Below are 22037 nucleotides of genomic sequence, written 5' to 3'. Positions count from 1 at the left end.
AGCGAGAGTGGAAAGGTACACGAGACGAGAAACGCTTTCCCGAACATGTGCCGTACCGTATTTTTTGATACGACGTGTAGAAAATGCGATTTTCAACGCACGTTTTCTGCCGAGCGTGCGGGAAAGATGCACTTTGCGCACGGAGTATCGAAAAATAATAATTGTTACGTCGTCATACGACTAGGTGCTTCCATTACATGTTCTCCACTTGCAAAAACTGAATTCTTGCGTGAAATGAAAAGGAACCCATAATGACCCAAGAAATTTTTTATTATCATTTGAATTTAATAATAAAGCATTGTTCACCTGTGCTTGGCGAAAAACAAGCAGCCCATTTTCATTCGTGGCGAACAAAAAACAAGGCGGAAAGGTAAAGGGAGGTGGGAGTGCAAAAGGATATAATGGGATAAAGAGAGGAGAGAGAGAGAGAGACAGAGAGAGAGAGAGAGAGAGAGACAGCGCGGAATAACGAATGGGTGTCAACGATTCAGTAGTTGCACAGCGGAGAAATCTCGGAAGCTAAGTCGCGGCGTCGTCGTCCAACTTGATGTTGATAAACGCCGCCTCTCCGCGAAACGAAGTTCCGTTGGCCGACGCGCGCGCACGCTCACACTTAAGTACGTTACACATTTTCCTCGACGCTTGGCCATTTGATTGCTGCAATTTTATATCCTTCGCCTTCTCCACAGTCTATCGTTCGTTTATGTACTTTTTCTTTCTTCTCTCAAATTCACCATTTCCTTTGTTGCTCTCTTCGTTCCTCTTCTTCTTTTTGTTTGTTTGTTTGTTTGTTTGTCTCTCTTTTACTTTAGTATCACATGAGTGGTTTTAGATGCAAGACGGTTTTTCAGGGTTACATGCAAATTTCGCTTCATCAATCATATGCTTAAGAAGTTTACGAGTTGAAAACTAATCTCTGTTCACAAAGCTCAGAGTGACGCCGTGTAAATGAACAAGAAAAACGTCTTACATCCACTACACTATTAAGACCATCGTCGCTTGAAGATTATAACAAGTGCGATAAATTTTACAGGATCCTGTCGATGCATAGAAAAGCGAAGATGATGCAGACGAAGATGCTGCTGCTGCTCGTCGAAGCGTCCGACACTGCGGCTATGGTATTGTACTTGAAATGGTCTCCAGCATCCTCGGCTCTCACCAATCTCTCGCGCGTTTTTCCTTTGCGAATGAATTTAGATATTTCTGAGGAATGACGTATAAAAACAAAAAAAATGTTGCATGGTTATTAAGCGTTATATCGTTCTCGCACCAGTGCAATAGAATGCCTAGACTATTAACTAAAGAAATTAAATCTCCCTTTAATTCTTTGAATTAGACCAATTAGGTTGTTTGGAATATTCAATTGACTGTTGTTTTATTTATTCAATTGATGGTGCAATTAATTGCATGCATTTTTTTATTAAGTAAATTCTTGCTATTTACCTTCGTCGGTCAAATCGTCGGATTCTACCTTCATAAAAATAACAACGGCCGTTTCGTAAATTTCATTTTTTACGTCGTGTTGTGCTTCCACAGATCGCCTTTTCCTGCCGTAACCGATCCTACCGTTACTGCATTCAATCTGCAAATATAAAGTGTAAACATTGAAAAAAGACGTTGCTTCATGCCCATCGAGAATGGAAGTCGGGAATGAGAAGCTCGGATAAAGAATCAGGCGTTTACGTAAGGTCAACACGAACGATGTTCAGGTTTGAAACGTGTCGTTGTAGCACGCGCGAGCGTATACCTCGACGCCGAGGGGGATTGACTTACCCCGCGACATTTGCCCACACAAACGCTAACGGTACCATGAAACTGCACGTAGCTGCTCTCCGGGAACTTGAAGGCGCGGAACTTGGCGGATAAGTAGTGTCCGTTCACCGTCTCGAAGTTTTCGAACAAGTACGGATCTACCGAACATCTGAAAGTAAAAGTCGCATTAATATTTACAATATCGGACTACTTGATCGTTCGCTGTTCCGTATGACGAACGTTTAAGAGAACACATGCTCACAATATAGCATAATAAAACGAGGATTGTAGGAAATGCAATTTTAAAATGTGAAAATTACCCATTGTAAATGATGGTCTCCTCTTGGCTATGGGTGTCAGTAACCTGCATGTGAGTCACAAGAATCCCATAAACCTTGGCTGCTTCCTCGTCCAGATATATTTCCATCTGCAGTGGCGTTCCAGGCTTGACAACTAATTCGTCTTTGATGATTTTATTGCCTTGCCTCACGTTGAACAGTACAATTGGTGTCGCTGCCGTCTGCACGACACCACCAGCCACTTGCGTATTTCTAAAATGCAATTAAATACTTTCGTCATAATATCCACAACAGATTTTTATTACACTGTAAATTTGACTAAGCAGTTTCATTAGGTCGCGGGTATGCAAAGACGAGGGCAGAGCCACGCAATATTTTTTTATTCTTAACAACGCTTGTACGAACTGGTTTTGTACATTCCGACAACAGCGCGAGTATTGCAATTCGCGGAAGACGGTCTTGAAACGAGAATGCAGCTGATATTACTTTCGAAAAGAAAAAGAAAAAAAAAAGCGCAGTGTCGTCAGCAGCGTTAAGGAATAGGTACAGGTATCGAAGAAGCGAAACAACGTGCACGGGTACAGCCTCGACACGCAGCGCATCGATGAAACGGCCGCGGCGCTTCGATAGCAAAATCAGCCGTTACCCCGTAGCCTTGAGAGCGAGAGCGCGCGCGCGCGCGCGTGCGGAGAGCAGAGGTATATAAGCAGCTGATAAAAGCCTCTAATACAACCTCTCGCAAATCATCGCTCGGCTCGTTTAAAACAGCGTTTCCTTCGCCGAGAGAGCGGAATTATCCGCGTCGCTCGCCGCGATAATTCGCGCGCGACCCCGTACACATGCGCATTTTCAAATCGAAACGGAGCGCCGGCAAACAGATCGCTTTAATTGCGCGCGAAACCATTGGCGGATGTGCGTGTGTACCTTGGTAACCTTTGCGAAATACAGCCTCGGCACGTTGTGCATGAACAAAGCTGCGTTGCTGTGCATTCTCCGGGGGGTGGGGGGGGGGGGGAATATATAAAGAGCGCTGCTGCTCGTAAAGTAGTCGCGCGGTAAGAGAGAGAGAGAGAGAGAGAGAGAGAGAGGGGCATTCGGGAAACAAATTTCCGGCCGGCCAGAGGGATGTAACACATCCGATTGGCATTTCCATTTGTCGCGGCAAGCGCATGCCTAATGAATGGATGCGCAAGTTACATCTGCAAGACAAGCTCGTGTTAGATATTCCCGCCCGGGACCGTTCATCACGCGAAAGAAAAGCGAGAGAGCGTCTCGATTGTCTTATTATTAAATCTGTCGCTCGGGCCTCGGTCAATTCGATGGTAATAATCGAATTTTAATCGTGAACTCTGCAATGACCACTGCTTTCTTCGAGTGGAATTCGTGCACGGAAAAGTGTCATTTGTAGATCTTCCTTATATCGAGCAATCGCATTTTCAGCGGCAACAACACCCAGGTCGATCATTAGAATTATCCCAGCGTAGAGGACGGCAGACGAGTCGTCCCAAGGAAAAAGCTACGAGTCGCGACGATAGCGCAAGGACACCGGGCCGTGCAACAAGGCGCTCCGTAAGAAAGAACGAAAGAGAAAGGGTATAACATAATGGTTGAAAGCATATCAGAGAACAGGTCGGGTGCATGCGGCTTTGATCAGAGACTATACGGGGCAGGACTCCCGCTGAGCTCGATATCGTCTGTTCTCTAATCTGCTTTTGCGCTGGATATTTTATGCGAGGTACACATCACGCATCGTTCGTTCGCTCACGTGTTGAATTCGATCGTCGCCGCTCTCCTGTTGGTTTATCTGTATATCTGATGCATTGCTAACGATCCTCGCTCTCGATTGTTCACCTCTCTCTCTCTCGCGGCCTCCGCTCGCGCGCGCGCGTGTAACTTGGCCTCTCTGCCTAACAAGAATTATTATATATCCTATAGGCCGGTTGTATGGAAATGCTGAATCGTAAGTGTAGATCGCGCGCGCGGATTAATAGCGCTCGGGCGAAACATATTGTGCGACTGGCCTCGCCGGGGGGGGGGGGGGGGTCAGCTTAACGTTTTGTCGTCGTGCCGGTTTGCTTGGCTCTGCAACGACGCCAAATTGCGGCGCGCAAAGTGAAACACGGATCAACATCCTCGTCGATCTTCCCGCCGGACGGCCGAGGCTTGGATTGGCTGGCGTGCGCGCCAGAGAAACCGACGCGTTGCGCCGCGAGACGCAATAAATTGGTGGGTTCAATGATTCGTCGCGCTTTCTCAGCCCCCGGCCTTACCCCGCGGCGAGCCAAAGTGCGCCGATCAAAGATTCCGTTTTCCCCACGAGAGATCGTTCAATAAACAAGCCAACGCCCCTCTCTGACGCCAAACGCTGCGAGAGCGGCAGCGCGCGTGGATGAGCTTGCGCGCGTGCGCACGCGCCCTATTAGAGGGGCTCCAGCGTCAGCCTCCGTATCGGCTCCGTTATCTCCTCCGCGAAGTTAATATAACCCTCGGCGCGTGCACACTACACTGCGCCGTGAGGAGACGCTTATCTCGAGAGGGAAATCTGCTCTACGGCGCTCGCCCTCCCCATCTTACGTGTGTGTGTGTGTATGTGTATGTGTGTAAGCGGCAGATTTAGAATCGCGATCGCCGGCCGTATTCTAATGAGTGCGCCGCCGCCGCCGTCGCCGCTGTGATGTTTATACGGTCGTATAGGTGCGCGCGCGCCTCCGTTTTGTACAGCGTCAACTCACCAGCGCCGCATCACATTTACGTCAATTTGGTTGTCCTCTGCGAGCGCATTCACGCGGTAGTCGTATGGCTACGTTGCGGACGTTACACGCTTGGGGAAACGATAAGATCTCGTAATCATTATCAAGTGCGCTTACTCTTTTTGCGTCTTGCCGACATTTCGAGTACGTAGAGTGTATCGGGCGAAATACGTTGGCTCGAAAGCAGCGTCGCGGACGAGTTCGTCTTCGAGAGCGTTATATTACATTAGATAAAAAGAAGCAAAGACGGGCAGCTTCCGTTTGTCTTGCCAGTCGGCGGACGCAACAGGCTGTCAAGGCGTCGCGCGCCATCATTTTCCGGGCCTGGTTTCTATCCTACGACGACGGATCTGGTGTTCGCATGATACACCTCCGTGTATAACAATGCTTTCGAATAAATTCCGAGCGCACGACTGCGAATTTCCGCCTCGGCTTGCGTTTCTTCTCCTGCTGCGCAGCGTGCCCTTCGCATAATCGGATCAGCCATTGGAAATTCGCGCGAGTTCACGATTAATCGGCTTTGAGCTTGATGCACAAGCTGGATAGTCGTAAGAACGCGTATCGCGCGTAAGTGTCGTACAAGTTTCATACGACGGGTCGTAAAGTAACTTTTGCAGCGGCTCCCCCGAGCTTGCACCTTTAGCAGGTGCACGGTCTATACTTGATCGTGCCATAATCGGTTACGCTTTTGCTCCATATTAGGCCGGCGCAACGAGGCGCAGCGCCGCCCGCGGGACCTTTTACTCTTGCACCACATCGGCTACGAAGCACAATTAGGTTGGGAAAATTGCTCGTGATTTACGCGCAAGATTCTCAAACTCCGTCCGAGAGTCATTGCTAGGTGGACGTACATCTTCGGAGCTGCTATAGTCCCGGGAGGCTCGGCGAGAAAGTCTACAGTGTGTCGACCGTGCGAAGCCAATATTTTTAAACGGATGAAGAAAAGAAGCGGATATCGGCAGCAATTACGGTGGAAAATCACAGAAGGCCCACTTTGGCAAGTCAACGCGGAAACAAAGCAGTTCGCGTCGCGGCCATGGGGCGGCGGCGACGGCGGTGGCAGAGGCGGCAGTGGAGGCTCCTATATATTCCAATTAATTAAATGCATATCCGAGTGGCAGCCGACTAATGCCGCCGCCGCTCGAACTCCGTAAAGAAGAACTTGGCAGCTCCACTTTCAGACCTACTACTCGTCTCTCTCTCCCTCTTTCTTTTATTCCCTCGTTGAGAAAACAGAGCTAGGTGTACGTGTGCTGCTGCTGCTGCTTCTGCTCGTTAAAGCGAGATCCCGTGCGTAACGACCTTCCTCCCTAGGTATCTCAAGAAGAAAACGCGCTAAGGATTCTCCCTCCCTCTCTCTCTCTCTTTTCTTATATTTCCCTTTATCTCCCCCCCTCCCCATTGTGGCGCGGACGTGCTGGTCAAGTGATTATTTATGAAATTAAAAGTTGTTGACTGATCTCACGTTTAATTTGTCGAAGGCCAATTGCTGACTTTCTGATCTTCGATAACTGTTTAATATCAACGGAAATTATGTTCTCGAAAGAAACGAAGCCAAGACGCAGAGATTAATTTTGGAAATTATGCGTGCGAGATAACGAGCAATCGAGTGGAGTAGACTTTTTACCAGCGAACTGAATCGCTTCACGTGAACTCTTACACGTACACCAGCGCCCGTTAAGCCAATCAGCCCGAATAGGACAAATGAATGAACGAAAGAAAGCAATAGCAGTGCGATGGCGCGGAGCGCAGTGATTTTTTTGCTTTTCCTTTCTTGGCTCATGAGCTACGTGTGTTCCAGTGACGTATAAGCCTAAGACGATAATTCGCCTGAGCTTTCTTACTTCTAAAGCGTAATAGGAAGCCGTAAGGCCATATACAAGAATGAAAGATTCGTCCGTGGAATGCTAATACATCATTGCGAAATGCGCAATGGTATTTCTTTTTCCACCGGTATTTATTTATCTACCTGTAATACGGTTTATTCCTGGCGTCTACCGTGACATATTTTTCGCGAAAATGACGAAATAGTCAACTCCGCACTCGGTGCGAAATCGTGGCGATACTCGAAAAGAAGAAGAGAAAAGCGATAACCTCGACCCCTGGCATCGGTAAAAAGCGGCTTCCGATGCTCTCCTCCACCGGAGAGCCATCATCCTCTCTTGCCCAAGGTCAACTCGTAAAAGTGTCAAGTCGCTACTCGGGCTCTTCTCCGGCGTAAAGCATTCCGCGGCCGCGAGTCGTCCGCCGTGCGCTCTCTAGCCACCCTTTTCTCTCTCTCTCTCTCTCTCTCTCTCGTTAGCTTGGCGAGCGAATATCACACCGCGCGAACGCACGCGATTATGTGCGCTCGGCTGAGATGATGCGCGCCGCGGTGATTCGGTTCCGCGGTACTTCCGGGTTGCCGCTTGCCAAGTGATTGCAGGGAGCGAAAGATACATCGCGGTGGCCGCTTACGTACCCACCTCTCTTTCCACTCTTCTACTAATGTCTACTTTAACGCGAGAGGATCCGTTTCTAATCATTGCCTCTCCCTCTCTCTCTCAAGATTGTTTTCTTTCGTTCCAGCCCCGCGAACTCACTCGACTGTTTACTTGAGCGCGCATACCGTTTCTCGTGTCTCAGGATCGACCTTACGGGATGGCTTGTTATTACTTGGCCGTCGCGATTCGGCGACTCTTTTCAAGCTCTTACACGCGCGTCGTAGCGTTATAGCTGAATAGGCGCAATTAATTATAGGCATTTTACGCGCGAACCTTAAATTGCCCCATCGTTATATTCAAAGGGTTTAGAAGTTACGAGCTACCACGAAGGGGATTGATTTGAACCAAAAAAAAAAGTTAACATTAGAAATGCGCTTCCAATCGCTGTTATTACTCCGAGGATATCATCAGTTGCGATTTCGAGTTTACTATCAGCAATCTTATAAATTATTCTGTTAAATTGGAATGGAAAGGCAGAGAGGAAGTTACGAGACGTTAACTGAACTTACCGACCTAACGATTACAGACATATCTTTGGTATTTATTGCGCTTTTAATGTTCATCAGAATTAAAAGTAGATTTGTTCTCGATGTTGACGATTCTATTTATTTGTTGACAACCTATTTTAATAGAAGAGAATATCATATAAAATGCTACTTGGCAGTTTATCGACTGAAAAATGTAAAGTATAGTTTTCTAAGTGGTTCATATTATACGTTGCCGACTCTTTTTTATCTTTGTAATAACACAGCTCTAACTAAGTACTCGCATCCGGAAACTCTTGAAAAGATTTTAAACGATTGTGTAAATAAAAATAGTGTATCGCGTGATGTATCGCGATGGACGGCGTGATAATTCGGTTGTTGATCGCATTCTCATTGCTCTTTAATAAGCTTAATATTCGTTAAACTGTTTCTCTCTTTTGAAAGACAAAGGCGTTGGTTTGGCTGAGTAGCAGCACGATGACGTATGAGAATCGGATGCGCGTATGCAAATGCGCGAGGCTAGAGTCAGGCGAGGAAAGGAGAAAGAGAGAGAGAGAGAGAGAGAGAGAGAGAGAGAGAGAGAGAGAGAGAGAGAAAGAGAAAGAAGGATATTTTAAAAGCTATGATGACTCACGCGTCGGCTTCGAAGTCTTCCGGTAAGACGCTCCTCGTGAAGACTGTGTGATTCGTTGCCACGACGGCATTTGGCTGTTGAACGACCACTTCGGTAATGCTACACTTGGCCGTAATGGTGTGTTTCGATCCGTAGCCTTCTGCTGCTGTTGCTGCTGTTGCTGCTGCTGCTGCTGCTACCGTTGCTGCTTGACCCTGAGGTTCTTCTATTATTATCCTGTGATAGTACATTTTTTGACCCTGCATGAGAAAACACGTTTCATCTGTTTTAATGCGGCTCGACGGCAAAAATTTTAAATAACGGCATATCTCTTTCTCGAAATAAAATATCGGAAGGCTTAGACTGTCGTTGGCATGATTTAGTACCACTTTGCAAATTTATCAATAGCACAGAGGTCATGCCACTCCCTTGGTAATGGCTGTTATAGCGTATTCGTAGCTGTAATATACGTCCAATAACACTTGCCTTAAAAGCGGCAAATTGACTGTAAGCTGCAACTCTCGCGCGGATAAAAAGAATTTCTATTTTTAATGCAATATGCATCGAACGCTTACCGTAAGCTTGTTGGTGACCCTCATGACCCCGCACCGAGACAAGTCCTTTTCAAGCAGCGACAGCGTGAACGTAGCTATGCCATTGGTCAGTTTGGGTTTGCAGGCTTCGTCTGCGAAAATGCAAATGATAAGTCACGAGGGCGGGGGGAGGGGGGGGGCATTTATATTTATGACGAGCGTGAGCACGATTGAGCTTCTGATGAGGAATTGACTTGGATATTAGGGATCCCTTCTCTCCCTCCGTCTCTTTCTCATGCGGCTGAAGTTTAATTGAATTCAGCCGCTATTCAACCGCTACGTGTCCTAAGGCTTGACGTTTCATTACGCGCAGATCAAGAATTTAATCATTGCGATTTCGCGGTTTCGCGAACAGTGACGTCTTTCTTTATATTTTTCTCACAGAGAAACTAGCACTGTAAAGAAGTGTTGAACTTTCCCGAGTCCTGGTTAAGTGAAACCCGTTAGTGTCGGATGGCTTAGATGATTTAATGCGAGACTATATCTGACTTCTGCTAACCAAGCCTTCGGACGTTATCGGGAATGTCATGCTCATTTGTCTTTTTACACCGTCTCTTCTTGATATGCTAATGAGAAATATTTAACGGTCAAAAATATTAAATTTTAACGGCACGAACATAAGTAATCGAGTTGTTGTATAATATGAAAATCACGTCGTTTCGAGAACTGACATTGCCGCACATCGATGAAAATAATCTAAACGGTATTCCGCGGAGATGCAGCTGTGAAAGACACCAAAAGCTGATGCGGCTAAATTCCGCGTCATTGTCGAATCCGATCAAGAGATCGTGCACTCATTTATCGGGCAGTCTTTTAAATAAGGATTGACGACAATTTGCTATAACTTACTTTTTAGTTATTTTTCGTCTATCCAACAATTTTTATTCACTTAGATTATGTTATTATATTTTAAGAAATTGTTGCGAAAAGAAAATTAATAAATTCGTTGTTCGAAAAATTCAAACATGCGAATGGATAGAGCAGCTGCTTATTATGTACGGCAATCAAACAATGAAAGAACTTGAAAAATTAATTTACTTAAGATACATATACATCTAGCCTAATTCAATTGATTCTGATTGTTAATATATTTAAAAATAATATTTCACGGTAAATATATATATTTATCATAATCGACTGTTTTTGCTGTTTGAATAAAATTTAATTTAAACTGACATTAATATTGAAATTATTTTTTTAAATTGGAAAGTAAATTAACAATAAATATTAATCGAAATTAATGATGAATAATATACATTTTTTAAACTTAAATAAAGCTAATGGCTTATTATTGAAGTTTATTATGTCAAAAAAGTTGAAAAATGTTACTTATGACGTAATAAACTATTTTACCATGACAAATTTCAACTGTCATTACGTCAAATGGTACCTGAAAAAAAATTTGAGCATGGCTCCATAGCTCAGCTGGTTAGAGCGTCGTGCTAATAACGCGAAGGTCGTGGGTTCGATCCCCTCTGGAGCCAGTTTTTTTTTCTTTATTTTTTATTATTTTAACTTTCATTTATATTTCATTTGATTTTTACCACCGAGCTACTTGAAAATAATAATAACTTTCGAACCCGCGATGTAAAAATATTATTTGTGATAAAGTAAATGCGTCTCTTGAGTTCGGTAATAAGCAATAAATTTGATTATCAATGTGTAACTAAGTATGCGATTAGTACATAAAAAGAGAAGCCGCAGTCACTCGGCCTAATACTCAATTTTTCCAGAGTTTCACACTTTTTTCGTCGAAACATCCAAATTACAAAACTATTATAATACAAATAACTTGTAATCTTGGTCAGCGACGTAGAATTCATAACATTATCAAATAAAGACTAAAATCAAATCCTTTCAATAGGAAAACATTGTTGAAAAAATCGAAGCGTTCAACAGTTATGCTACAATAAATTATGAGCAAATATTAAAGTAATTACCGTCAAGGTATGTAGCATATGTGAGATAACAAACCTCCGGCTTGAAGACGCTAATTAAGTAAGGCATTCGATAACGGATAAAAAAACTTTTTTGAGTAAATGATTTCGTGAGATAAGTGCTATACAGATGCTACTATGCATGAGTAAAAAAAAGAAACTCCACCTCGAGTGCAATTGTTCTACCTCACATTCAGTGTCAATGCTCAAAAGAGAAAGAGCCAAGGTCAATGCTACGCATTCGATTACCTTGAAAGGTAATAAGGCTCAATACTTTTGATACGAGAGAGCGAGCGTATCATGAGCGTATACGAGTGAGACAATCGTAAACGCGCATAATCTCGGCAACCAGTTGGATGAGATAATAAGTCGGAAGAGTAAGACGTGCATGAATATTCTCGAGAAGGTTTTTGCCTTTCATAGTAAGATTTGTGCTAACAAAACATAGTACAGTCGTTAACTCAAATAATAGTACTGTGAAAAATTAAATGGAATAAATGTGAAATTTATAACGTGTACACCAAAAGCACGAAAACCTCAGACATTCCTGTTTAAGGATCTGAACATATGTTTTAAATTTAAATGAAAAAGAGGTAACATTGATTGCTATTACGAAAAACAAAATCAATATTGAAAGTTAATAATTTTATTACTCAAAATTCAATTATAAACAATACGGGGTTACCGTTCTTTAGGCTTAAATATCAGTTAATAGCTCAAGCATACAAGAAAAATGACTCGTATATAGTAGTACATCAATAGTATATCAACGTTCGGATGATACATCAGCAAACTGTAAATTTTATTTTTGATGTGTTGATAATCATGATACATTGATAATCATATACCAGATAAATGTACGGTTAAAAATGACGAGACAAAAAAAAATTATATTTTAAACGAAAGCGGTATGGGCAAAAACTGAATGAGAGAGCCATAGTAGAAAGTTATAACGAAAAGCTAAAGATAATAGAAGTAGGAACCCAACCCTGAATCTACATGAGCGGGCATCAGGTCCTTAAGTGTCATTTTGAAGGGAAAACTGGTTAAGTAAAAACTCTACAACTCATTTCAGTTAGTTGATATATTATGACAAGGTATAATAACGGTCCTATCCATTTGTAACTTTTATACACCGGTAATTCCTCGCTTATGGGGACTTGTTTATTGTAACTGACATCAAATATTTTTATCACTCACAGATGATTTGTTTTTTTACGTTACTGATAAAAATATACTTGAAAAAATTAGAAAATATGTTTAATAAAATAAACACCATTATCACCTATAGAAATTGAAAGTAAATCTACTAAAAAGCGAAAAACATATTATTCAGGAATAACATTAAAGTAAAATCGAGTAAAAAATAGTAAAATATTTAGAAATAAACCTAGATGAATTCTTACTTTTAAAATACATACGTATGTAAATCAAATTAGAGAAAGCCAATAATACCTTCAAAGTAAATAGGAAAATTTACTTGAATCGTAGCGGAAAATTAGACAAGACAAGTGTGCCAAACGTTTACGAGTTTTCGCGTAATCGAGGTATAGTTTTCTGTTAAAGAGAAACAGAATATATATGCTCTTTGTCAGCATTTGTTTAGTAGTTTGAGGACTGGACTTTGAGAAAAGTTATAAAAAAGTGAAAAACGTTCGGAGTGAGAGTTGAGCCAAGAGTGAAACCTTTAGTGACAAAGATAGTTAGCATCAGTGCATTGGTAGTCTTTGCGTAGTGCACGTGGATACTTTTCCACTTGTTCCTGAATTGATAACTTTAATATACTAAATTTCAAATTACTTTCTAAATAATTCCGTCATCGCACATATCATCCAAGAGTATATGTGAGACTGTATGGAGATCCCGCGATAAACTTAAATACTACATCGATTTTTTAAAAGAGGTGAGCGCCTTAAACAACTATCGATCTTAATAATAATAATAATAATAATCTGTGCCACAATTGAAAATTAAGTAGGCATGAGGTAGTACAATAAAGTAACCTAACGTTATAATCACGGAGAAATTACATACAACGACAAGCACAAGAGATGACAACCACCAATCGGGAATGTCAACACCAATGATAAGTTTAGATACAAGCAATTCTTTATTACCAGCTCCATGCTACGGATTCGTGCCTTGACCGATGACCAAACAACACGCACGACGGCTTACTCAGCTTTGTCAATACAGTGACCGGTTTCCTCGCCACGACACTGACCTCATCGAATAGAGATGGCTCTTCTAACTTTATTCCACGAGCACAGGCAACGGTTTCGCCACGTGCGTCTTTTCTTATTAATGAAAAATTATTATTCTGTGTTTGTCCACTCGATTCAAATTGTTAAAATCCAAGAAAAGTTTCTTGCTTTTGACTTCGTTTGCCTCGTTACTGACTCGCCTTATATACTTTCTATCAAAATGTTAATGAGGAATCAATTTACCATTATTTTTTTACTATGAAATTGAGACACTGCTTTATTCATTTTTTGAAGCCTAATAACATATATTGCATTAGAATATTAAGGAATTATTTGATGTCCATTGTATTAAAGAGGTCCAAAAATCATATGAAATCAACTTGAAAACACGAAAAATAAAAATTTATTTCAAGTCAAGAAATCTTGACTTCTGCATTATCAAAATTTTTTATTTATTAATTTTTGTACCAATTCATTTTCCATTGTAACATTAAGCTGCCAATTATAAAACATTTATTCCTGTACGAAATCTTAAAAATTCCTATTTGCATTGTTACTTGATTAATATATGCAATTTATAATAGAACAATAAATGAATCTTAAAACTATGCAATTGTATCCAATTATAAATACTGTACAATAGTTCATGATAAAATAAGATACTCTGTAAAATAAAATATTTGTATTTATATCTGAACGGTTTGAGAAAATGATAGACAGATTTGTGTTATTATAAATCAATTTGAGTCAATAAAGATCCTTCGATTTTTATCTGTGGAATATTGCAGAAATAACACTTGCTGAAACTTTAATATTGTCACTAATTTCAAAGGTAATAAAATGACGGTAGTGATATTTACGTACATAGACAAATATACGCAACACAACACATTTATCAAACGGTCGTAAGATTTAATGATATTGTGTACGAATATAACAATGACAGTTTACAAAAAATATAACAAGATGCGCTAAATTCAATGCTGCACGCCTAAAAGCTTAAAAAACAATAAAAAAAAATGAAAGTCGCGTTCTTCGGAAAACCGTTATCAGTGCTATAACCAGGTGGATAAATAATTTATCGATCACTAAAAACGATTTTTTGCACCGAGCGCATAATTGACTCGTAGTTCTCGCAAGCAGCGCGAAAATGACGGTCTGGCAAGGTTTTCACTTCCCGTAAACGAGGCCCAATTTTGCTTTTCACTTCAAGCCATTCTTTCTTTTTTGTTTTGTTATTATGTTCATTGGTCAACTGGTGCATCTGCGAATTGCAGCTCAGTTTTGCGAGCAAAAACTCGACAATTGGTGCAACATTATGAGAAGCTTGTTGCGCGCGTGATGTCGTGAAAATTGCTTTGATAAAAATTTACAGAGTCGTAAAGGAGCGAGAAGTCGAATACTATCGAGAGATAGTTACTTTTCCAGTAAATCATTCGCTTAGGTTGACTGATTTTCGAGAAATAAATAAATAAATAAATATGTATAGTTAAGCCACCTCATATCTAGATTAGAGCCCGAGTCTCGCGGGCGGGCGACGAACAAAAATGAAAGTACGGTTACAGATGTTGAGCGTGATGAAGCGAGCAAGGGAAGTAGAAGGCTTAGGGCAATTAATATTTAGCAAACAGTAAGAGAACGAGGAGGGAGGGCGGAAGATGGAGTTGTAGTATTGTGCGGCACGTCCTCGGCAAGTATGTTTATAGATTGCTCGAGGCTACTAAAGCACGCTTTTCGCCGAGACAATGCAGCAGCAGCAGCAGCCGCAGAATTGCTCGAGACACCGGAGATTGATGAGCCGGAGACAATGTTCGTGTAAGAGCTTAATTTTACAGCGACCACAGCGATTCGACTCGCCGACAAAAGCATAAGAGATATTGTTGATTTCCATCTGATGCGGTAGAGTCATCAACTCTCATACACTCGCAAATGTTCCTTCTCTTGATGTATCTCACCTCCTCGCTAGAAGGACTCGCGTTTTGTTTTCTCACTGCGGATCATCGATTTTCCCTACCAACGAATTAACAACTATAAGGCTGACGCCAAGAGTTGGTGCGCAGCGCAAGATACTCAATTTGATGGTTGACCAAACGGGTACGCAAAGTCTCTCTCTCTCCGTAAGTGAATTTTAATATTGCGTTCTGTGGCAAAATTAGCAAATTAAGATGACATTAAGAGGCCGATAATTTAGCTCTTCAAGTAGCCGTGAAAGTGGCATTATGCGACCGCAGAGCGGGTAGACGAGAGAAGAAAAAAGGTCACTGGCTATACGGCAGAGAGAGAGAGAGAGAGAGAGAGAGAGAGAGAGAGAGAGAGAGACGCGGTGATATTTATCACGCTCGCGCGCGCGACCCTCGAGCTGCTAACTCGCCGAGTAGATCCTTCTGCTGGCAACAGTTAAAAAATCTTCCTTTTGCACGCGCTCCGCAATTACGGGGGCATCATCGAGTGGCTAGCAGCGCAGGGCAATTAACAGGCAAAAGGTACCTCGGGAGCGGCCCGCTCGTCGCCTGCTCGAAAGCGAAATCGCATTATGTCTTGGTTATATGCTCATTAGACACGATATAGAAGTAAAAGCCGGCCTTATTGTCCGTCTGGCATCTCGGTTGCTCGCGGACTCGAATGCTTTCGAATGGTATCATTAGCTCTGATCGTCGACCCTTTATTTTTCTTCTCCTTCTTCTTCGCTTGCAGTTTTTTTTTTTTTTTTTTTTGCCCCGCGCCCAAGCCCCACGCTAATCGCTCACGTGCACTCTTTTAAATACCGCTCGCGTAAAAAGAGTCTCAATTTTGCCCTCGTCCGTCGCGTCGTGTGCGTTCCAATGAGCTATTCTCACAATGCGCTTTTCTCAATCGGGCGCCCTCCTCTCCTCCGCCTGTCAGTAAAGCGCATCTTTAGAGCCCCTTATTTCCCCCCTCCTCGTATTACGATCGCGCGCCGGGCCGTGACGACGCGTACGCGATGTATATATATAGGTACGTTTCAGTTTACAAAAGCTATGCAACCCGAACAATAAATAGCTTTATTGTCGCTCATCAACAAACGTAGCTTTATTAACCTAATATATATTCGACGGCCATGACTTGAATCTACCTTTTTTCCACGCGCAAGCGCTAACGTCTTTGAAATTGCTTTTGCATGCGCACTTGTCGGGGATTGCTCCCCTCTCTCTCTGTTTTTTTCTTTCTGTGTGTGCCTAATAAATCGTTTCGCGAGCGGAGAGTCGTATAGGAGCTTTAATGATTTACACTAATTATACGAGGACAAAAACACGGCGAAATTGGCCTGCTCGCAGAAGGCGTTTCTTCCGCCCGGGAATTCATTGATTTTAATTGGGGCAATTGGCCCAATGACCAAGCGAAGCGCATAAAAAAATGGGCAGATACGTATCAATTAGCTGAAAGTGATGTTGGCTACCAGCGAAATAAACGAAACAGAGTAGAGAAGAGGGCAGAGAAAAACTTTATACTTCTCAGCGCGTATACCGTCGCGTGTTTGTACTACTGCGATCGAGGGGAAAGAGAGAGAGAGAATTTACCGAGATGAGCAGTTGTCTGGATTATAAAGAATAGGCCGAGGGATGCAGGTACAGATAGATAGCAGAGCTCGAATATTTGGAAACACATTACCAGGATAATTCTTGAGCTGCTGAAGATATATGAGGGCTTGCGGTGTGGTCCTGGCGATGTCAACCTCCATGGACTGCTCGGAGCATCGCACCTTGCTTTGCACTGCAAAAGAAGAAACAAAGACATGAGCACACACGGACACACGCGTAAGACGATTTATCGGCTGAACTACTCGTCGTTTTCCTCCCTCCTCGCCGGGCGTACATTTATAATCTCGCGCGAGCGACGCGCGAGTGTGAGTTCCACTAACGCGATTTGAATAAACACGCCGAGTGTGTTAGGCCGCTTTAGTGGCCCTTTAAGAAGATATAACCCTTCTTTGAGACACGCACACTCCACGGGCAGGAAGGGGATAATGAAAAGGCCGACCTTGGCCTTCTGCTATCTACTGCCTCTCTTATACACTTCTCTCTGCGTGGGTCTTGGCGTTTAAACGGAGGAAGACGCCGATTTATTAATGATGGCTTGCGAACAATGTTGAGGATGAGACTTTCTTTCTTTCTATCTTTCTTCTGCTCCCGGGGCATTATTGTAATTTGCGTTTAAACGGGAGCCGCGGCACGCTTATTATACGCTGCCACGTTGAGTTGTGGAAGAGAGAGAGAGAGAGAGAGAGAGAGAGAGAGAGAGAGAGAGAGAGAGAGAGAGAGCTATAGCGTAAAGAAAAAAGCATCAATTTGAAGAAGCCATACACGCACGAGCGAGGATGTTTATATATGGCTGAGACGCGCGCGGCGACGTGAAGCTAAGGCGTAGAATTTTCTTTCAATGCCATGCCGAGAGAGAGAGAGAGAGAGAGGATGAATAGCACGCTATATTTTTACGCTGTTCATTGATTTTATGATTGTTTGTTTGCTCGGCTGATTTGGTTTTTTTGCTGCAGCTCTCATTACATGCACTCTTACTGGCGGCAAGTTATTATTCATGATTATATAGCGGATAATTTTTTTTCTCTCTTATTCCCAAGCTTCCTTTATGTGCGCACCGCAAAAACCTTTCTCTGCAAACACGATAATTTGCTTAAAATTAAGTCTTGATCGATTTGTCAATAATCTCTCGGAATAACAAGTTTAATTGCCTGAAATTATATTTTATCTATTTCATCAAAGTCACTTCTACCGATTGCTTCTCTCGTTAAATGTTCTCGTCAAAATTTTCAGTATCAACAACAACAACCCCTTCATAATTTCAGACTGATCCCAGAGACTTAAACCTACGGCTGCTTTTATATGCAATCCCATTTTATTTTACTCGAACTGTTAATTCAGCAGCATAATCACCGCTGAATACTTTTCGTAGTGTACTTTATTGATGCAAGATCGGCTTTGAAAATTAATCCGACGACAATGCGCGTCGTTTGCATTGATTGACAAATTTTTAAATTTTTTTTTGGCAGCATTCGAAAACAAGTTAGGATCGCAGATTGACAAGCAATAAAGTCGCGCAAATGAAAATCTCGTAGCATCGAGCACTCATCAAACGTATGATGCGTATACATACTTTCGTCGGCAAGAAGAAAAACCAGTAGCGGAAACACACAGCCGCGGGAATCGCGCAAACGACATCATTGAAATATCAAGCCAATCTCGCGCGGCGTGTGTACAAGCCGAAGGACCTATTGCGGCGAAGACATCGTGTTTCCCTTCAACTATCGTCGGAAAGGGAGAATATCAAAGCTTATATAGCTGCGGCGCGTATAAGTATATGCGCGAGCGGCAAGAAGAAGCAGAGATAGGCTCTCTCTCTCTCTCACACACAGATACAGAGAATGAAAGGCTTATATATCCCCGTTGGCGATTTATCGCCACTGAATTTCAAATTTTATTGGCCGCGACTGGCGAACACGACAATGCCAGAAGAGAGAGAGAGAGAGAGAGAGAGAGAGAGAGAGAGAGCGCCGAAGGGATCGACGTTTAATTGCGTACGTGGAGAGTGTATATATAGATATAGTTGAAGACGAGGCGTGCAACTTTTACCCAAGGGACATGTGCAGCGTAGGAAGCTCGTATCTCCTATATACCTATATTCCTCGAAGACGTAACGTACGTATGTTTCAAGTCTCGCAGAGATGACTTCTTCGCCAGAGCGAGAGAAGCTTTTATTGACGAACGAGCAAATCCTCCTCTTGTCCGCCTCTCGCCTCTTGCGCCCCCTTCGTCTTTTTTTTTTTGCTCTCTTTTCCACGACTGGTATTTCATTCGTGCTTTCTCACACGCGCGCATGAGATTAAGAGATGATTCAAGGATTTCCGAGAGAGATTTTTGTCAAAAGGTTCGGTGCTGCTGCTGGAACGAGTTTTCTTCGTATTTTTTTTTAAAGCTAATATATCTTTTTTGTCTTTGCAGCTTCAACGTCGCAATCTGAGGGTCGAGAAGACCTTCTCAAAGCTAACCAAGTATGTGAGACAGTAATAAGTTGACTGAATTAATTTTATTAGGATTATCGTATACGTGCGTCAGTGGCCTGCGCAGTTAATAGAATATGTATTTTTACGGCAACAAGCCGTCTGCGATGCAGAGACGAGCAAAACAACCGTATGGAATATCTGCGGACGAAAAAAAATCTTGAGCGTGGATTATTTTTCATTATTATCCTTTTGTTGAGTACTCAACCGATCGGGGTTAGGAGTCTTGAATTTTCCGATGGAGAAATAATATTTTTTCAAACGAAATTGGAAAAAAAATATCACGACGCTGATCATTCAAGAAAATAACGTTTAGGCGAAAGAAAAGTTACTTTGTTATTCTTTCCAATTTGTTTTCGGAATGTTCGCAACGCAGTGTGAATCCCAACAAATTCTTCGTAACAGTGCAAGCCGCGATGTATTAATAAATCAAAAAACTCACGAAAATGGAGTTCTCTCTCTCAGAGCGTACATACCACAGCAGCATCGATCTTAAAATTTATCCGCGGCGCCTCTCTCTCTCTCTCTCTCTCTCTCTCCACGGTGTATCTTCCTTTGTACTTTGTTACGGAGCTTGCGCGTGGGGTTATTTTGCGATTCGAAGGAGATAGACGAGCACCCGCGTGCTTCACCTTTAGCGCGCGCGCGTGCTGGCGACTGTACAGCATGATCCTGAAGATTGCCGATGGCTTTTTTTTTATGTGACTCTCTCTCTCTCTCTCTCTTCTTCAGCCATCCTCTCTCCGCCCTACCTTTCCGATGAAGGATAACGTGCTGTGTTTGCGCGTGCGTGCGTACGCGATTGTGCGCCGGGGCTCGTAAATTTCGCGAGGCGGCAACGCACGACGAACAACAAACTCGCGCCAAGAGATCGTAGACGAAAATTGCGCGGCGAGGAATATCGGCGTGTTCCATCTTTTTGTCTTGCGGTTTTCAATGAGCACATGGAAATGCCGCTGCCACTGAGGTATGAGACGCGCGCGTAAAAAATTTTTGTCTGCCTCTTCCACGGGCTTTTTGGTGAAAATGCAAACGTTGGTATGCGCGCGAGAGATAGAGTGAGTCTAAAGAATGTAGGTACAGGTACGCGGCGGCGATATAAAATTTTGCGCGCGCGCGCGCTAACCTACAAAAGTTTACAAACGCGAAGGATGCGGGCGATGGCTCGATTATTCTCTTAGAAGAATCGAGTTATCTTTTATTCATAAAGGGACCGTGTGTGTGAGAGAGAGAGAGAGAGTGTCTTCTTTGTCGGTAGATAATAAAATAATTTATCCGATATAAATGTATATTTATTCCGATGCTTAGGGCTGCGCACGCACAAACGCATATGTTGCAACAACGCATCCATTTAATGGAAATCGCTTGAAATACAATCACTTGAAATACAATTTAACCAACGTGATGCGTATCCGATATATCGCGCTAGATGTTTTATGACGTCATTTATATATGCATTTACACGTCACACTATAGGTGGCTTCCGATAATATCGCTGTAAAAATTACGGGCAATTTGTCCCTTTAATGCGCAGCGTCTTAACTTCAATTTCGCACGGGATTATTGATAGATAATGCGTTCTGCATGAGTCGCACTGAAATCTTAATACTTTAAGGACCGATAGAATAACTTTTTTTATTTTATAGATTAATGAAGTTTTTCTGCGAGATAAGGCGGCGCAATGGAATCGGTCGTAATCATTTTTACGATGCTGCCGCCGCGGAAATCGTAACAATCGGTCGGAGAAAAAGAATAGTTACCGCAAGCCGGCAATCGGACATTTTTGTTATTTGATTTTAAATAAACGCAAAAGCATATCTAAAATAAGCTAACGGTTTCGCGCAAAGCTATACCAACCCGTTTGTGAAACGCTGCTCGGGTACCGTAAAAATACTGTTGGCTTTGTCCGTCGATGCAAACCAGTAGCGCGTAGTTCATATCCAACGCACAATTTTTGTTCGCAATTTTTTTCGCGATCGAATGTGCTTACAGGCAGGCAGATAACACACAGCGAACGCCACTTTGTGCTCGCCTAACAATAAAATTGAATAATTTTACGGTGATCCGGTATAAGTACATGTCCCACGCGATATTAACGGTCTTTTACGGATGCACGCTTTCCCGGCAAATTGCTCGCATAGCAGAGCAAAGCAGCGTGATCGCCGCCGCCACCGACAGATAAATTATTAACGCGCGCGGCCTCTCTAAATCATACTTAAAACAAAGTTAACGCCGTTCGATAAACCCAAGGTTTACCGTGAGACAGAGATAGGGGTCTTGACCCCTTCCGGCGAAATTCTATAACCGGTAAGTTTAATACGGATGCGCTCCGCGCGCGCGCTGAGCTTAATCAAGTTGCAATCGTAAAAGGCGAAACAATAGAGATTTAAGTTATTTTTCTTCCGTTTGTCTGTCAAGTGTCTCGTGAATTATTTATGTTAAGTGTGTATTCTTGTGAGTGCATGTGTGCCCCGACGGCTTATCTTGATATTTCTCTATTTAGCTATAAGGGAAGCATTTTGAGCAAACAATGCTGGTGCGCGATGGTCTTGTGCGCGCATCGCGATCGACTGCCTATTTTTCTTTTGCTTTACCTTGCAATTAACTGCTAAGTGCATCGATTAGGTCATTAAGTTCCGCTGGAAGCAACGCGCGAAAGCATATTTTCATGAATACAAATGCGCGAACGCTATGGCATATATGGTGGCTGCAACAAACGTATCGCGAAGTGAATAAAAGAAAACAAACAAGAAAAAAAAAAGTCGACCAGCAGAGGCATAACTGTACAATTCGCGTGATAAGGAATGGTTCGTAACAGGCGACTTATCACGCGGACGCAAACGTTACGTAGGTTCGTAAACGCCGACACATTACACATGGAAATTAG

The 22037-nt window shown here is 42.7% G+C and overlaps 1 protein-coding gene and 1 non-coding gene across 4 annotated transcripts in view; one reads left to right on the top strand and one right to left on the bottom strand.

Annotated features, from left to right (window-relative positions):
• Positions 1-1024: 1024 nt before the first annotated feature.
• LOC131673028 (uncharacterized) overlaps positions 1025-22037 on the bottom strand; it is a 43498-nt gene continuing 22485 nt past the window's right edge. Inside the window, exons 2-9 of one of the 3 annotated variants that reach the window (XM_058950665.1) lie at positions 16747-16848; positions 8958-9067; positions 8597-8642; positions 8404-8542; positions 2073-2303; positions 1774-1921; positions 1444-1582; positions 1025-1203 (exon numbers count right to left, since the gene is read on the bottom strand). In XM_058950665.1, the coding sequence (XP_058806648.1) occupies positions 1028-1203; positions 1444-1582; positions 1774-1921; positions 2073-2303; positions 8404-8542; positions 8597-8642; positions 8958-9067; positions 16747-16848 (1091 nt within the window). In that variant the 3' untranslated portion in view covers positions 1025-1027. Of the gene's footprint in view, positions 1204-1443; positions 1583-1773; positions 1922-2072; positions 2304-8403; positions 8643-8957; positions 9068-16746; positions 16849-22037 lie in introns of all 3 variants that reach the window. The other 2 variants (XM_058950663.1, XM_058950664.1) reach the window with 2 other exon arrangements.
• Positions 10386-10459, top strand: Trnai-aau (transfer RNA isoleucine (anticodon AAU)). Its single transcript has one exon. It is a non-coding gene; the product is annotated as a tRNA-Ile (tRNA).

Source organism: Phymastichus coffea, unplaced genomic scaffold, assembly GCF_024137745.1.
Source record: "Phymastichus coffea isolate CEN01 unplaced genomic scaffold, Cenicafe_Pcof_1.1 PCOF00165, whole genome shotgun sequence".
In the NCBI taxonomy this organism is placed as follows: domain Eukaryota; kingdom Metazoa; phylum Arthropoda; class Insecta; order Hymenoptera; family Eulophidae; genus Phymastichus; species Phymastichus coffea.
The sequence above is the reverse complement of the archived record's forward strand: the minus strand, read 5'-3'. Positions and strand labels throughout refer to the sequence as shown.